The 2,419-nt window shown below is 37.5% G+C and overlaps 1 protein-coding gene across 1 annotated transcript; it reads left to right on the forward strand.

Moving 5' to 3' along the window:
• The first annotated feature begins 553 nt into the window (after positions 1–553).
• On the forward strand, positions 554–1,306 carry LOC119519759 (olfactory receptor 2M5-like). The gene has a single exon (XM_037817501.1). The coding sequence runs from the start codon at positions 554–556 to the stop codon at positions 1,304–1,306; it is 753 nt and encodes a 250-aa protein (XP_037673429.1).
• The last annotated feature ends 1,113 nt before the right edge of the window (positions 1,307–2,419 follow it).

A 2,419-nucleotide genomic window follows, 5' to 3' on the forward strand; every position in this document is an offset into this window, starting at 1 on the left:
AATGTTTATTTTCACAAACCATGATATGATAACTGTGCTGTCTCAATATGTGAGCCTTATTATAAGCATCATTTTAAAGATGAAAAAACTGAGGCTCATAGAATTTAAATAATTTGTTCAGGATCAGAGACCTGGTTTGTGTTGAAACATGGCTAGATCTGAATCAAATCCATGACCTTTGTAATACACCATCCTGCTTAAATACTAAAGAAAGTTATCTAGGCTATTAACTGGGTTGGACATTGGAGTACAGTAGGCTTTGACAAAATGACTTAAGAATATCCATTAAGAAATTTTCATTCCTTGACTCTAACTGGTTTCCCCAGACTACATCAGCACTAACATCAGCATGAGGAGAGGAAATGGCACATCGGACACAGATCTCATTTTCCTTGGACTATTTCCAAATTTCAGATACATCAACTTCCTTATCGCCATCATTTTCCTGAGCTACGTCATTGCACTCGCTGGGAACTCCATCCTGATCCTACTAATTTGGGTGGATTCCTGACTCCACACTCCCATGTACTTGCTCCTCAGCCAGCTTTCAGCCATGGACTTAATTCTCATCTCCACCACCATCCCCAAGATGGTCACTGACTTCTGGGTGCAGAGGAGAACCATCTCACAGATTGGCTGTGCAATGCAGATGCTGCTGTATGTAGCCATGACAGGCTCTGAGTGTCTCCTCTTGACCCTGATGTCCTACGATCGCTATGTCGCAGTCTGTAACCCACTGAGGTACTCGGTCATCATGAATCCCAGAGTCTGCCTGCAGATGACTGCTCTCTCCTGGGTGGTGGGGTTCCTAAATTCCTTGGCCCACACTGTGCATATAATGCAGTTTTCATTCTGTGATTCCAAGGATATTCAGCACTTCTTCTGTGAGATTTCAGCTATCCTGAAACTCTCCTGTGATGATACCTCTATATATGAAATGATTTTGTTTGTCACAGGAACTGTGTTCCTCCTCATCCCCTTTGGACTCATTCTGGCTTCCTACAGCCTCATTTTCTTGCGTGTCTTTCATATGAAATCCCCTGAAGGACAGAGCAAAGCCTTGGCCACCTGCTCCTCTCACCTCACAGTGGTGAGCTTGTATTTGGGTTCAGGTGTCTTTCTCCTTATGATACCTCCAAAATTGTATTCAGCACAGCAAAGCCAGGCTGTCTCCCTTTTCTACAACGCCCTCACCCCCATGTTGAACCCCATCATCTACAGCCTGCGGAACAAGGAAGTGTTGGGTGCTTTGAGGAACGTGCTGAGGATGGATGTCAGTTCTCAAATTGTAGCCAGAAGAGTTTAGAATTGTACCAACACATTTCATAAAAATCTTTCATGCAAATTTTGATAAAATAATAAAATAATTAGATAAAATCTTATTTATAACCCTGATAATCTTTGGCTTCATATTAGGAAACAAAATAACAAATATGGGATACTGTAATTTTCAATAACATGCAAATGCAGGAGACACAAGAAGAAGATTTAGCTAAAAAATAGCACAGTCAAGGCACTAATTCTTAAGGATTTCTGTTTTGAAATTCTTTTATTTCACAACATTTTAAGTTTTGTAGTTTCTAAACTAATTAGATAGATACATACTTAGGAAATTGGATCATAATTCAAACTTCTACAACCCACCCACATTTTATCACTTTTAAATTTTTTGCATAACTACTTTTAATTAAGTTCATGTTCATATATGTAGGCTTAAGTATAAAATAAATGCAACTTATTATAGATATTTACATGTTGTGTGCATGAATGTGTGCAGAATGATTATTGGACAATAGGAAAGAGACAAAAAATCCACAAGAATCTAATTTTTGTAGTCTACTTTTTCATTTGTCAATAAATTGTGAATGTTTTCCGTAATCATTCAATAGTTATTCACAATATCATATATATTATTGAAGAAAATCCATTAAAATTCCACCATAATTTTTCATTGCTAGAGATCTAAAATATGTTCTTAACACAATGATAAATTGATTCAAAATGTTTGATTAACTAAATGCATTAATTACTCCTCTTTATAAGAGTAGTGTCATAAATTTTTAACCAAAATACAGTCAGAAGGATGATAGAAAGTGGCCCATCAGCTGATATGAGCATCCATGAGATTGGAAGTGGCCACTGAACAGTCAGGTCTTGGTAAGCACAAAAAAATAGACATTTTGTAGAGAAGTCTACTTTTTGAGGTAGATTCTCTTTGGAGCCCAGAAAAATTCAGGAATACAAAATATTTTCCCTGATATAAGACAAGACTGAGATAGGCTGAAAACAGACAGGTATTGGTGTATCCTCATGAAACTACTTCCTCATATCCCATCTCTCCCTGTGAAAACAGAGCACCTTGATACAGAACTTTGGCCCACTCTGTGACGATTCAGAGAATGACTTGCTACAAATAAAT

This window comes from Choloepus didactylus, chromosome 24, assembly GCF_015220235.1.
Source record: "Choloepus didactylus isolate mChoDid1 chromosome 24, mChoDid1.pri, whole genome shotgun sequence".
Classification (NCBI taxonomy): domain Eukaryota; kingdom Metazoa; phylum Chordata; class Mammalia; order Pilosa; family Megalonychidae; genus Choloepus; species Choloepus didactylus.

What these genes read in the sequence shown, in the direction of transcription:
- LOC119519759 (XM_037817501.1), top strand. Translation starts at nt 554, where the DNA reads ATGGACTTAATTCTCATCTCCACCACCATCCCCAAGATGGTCACTGAC.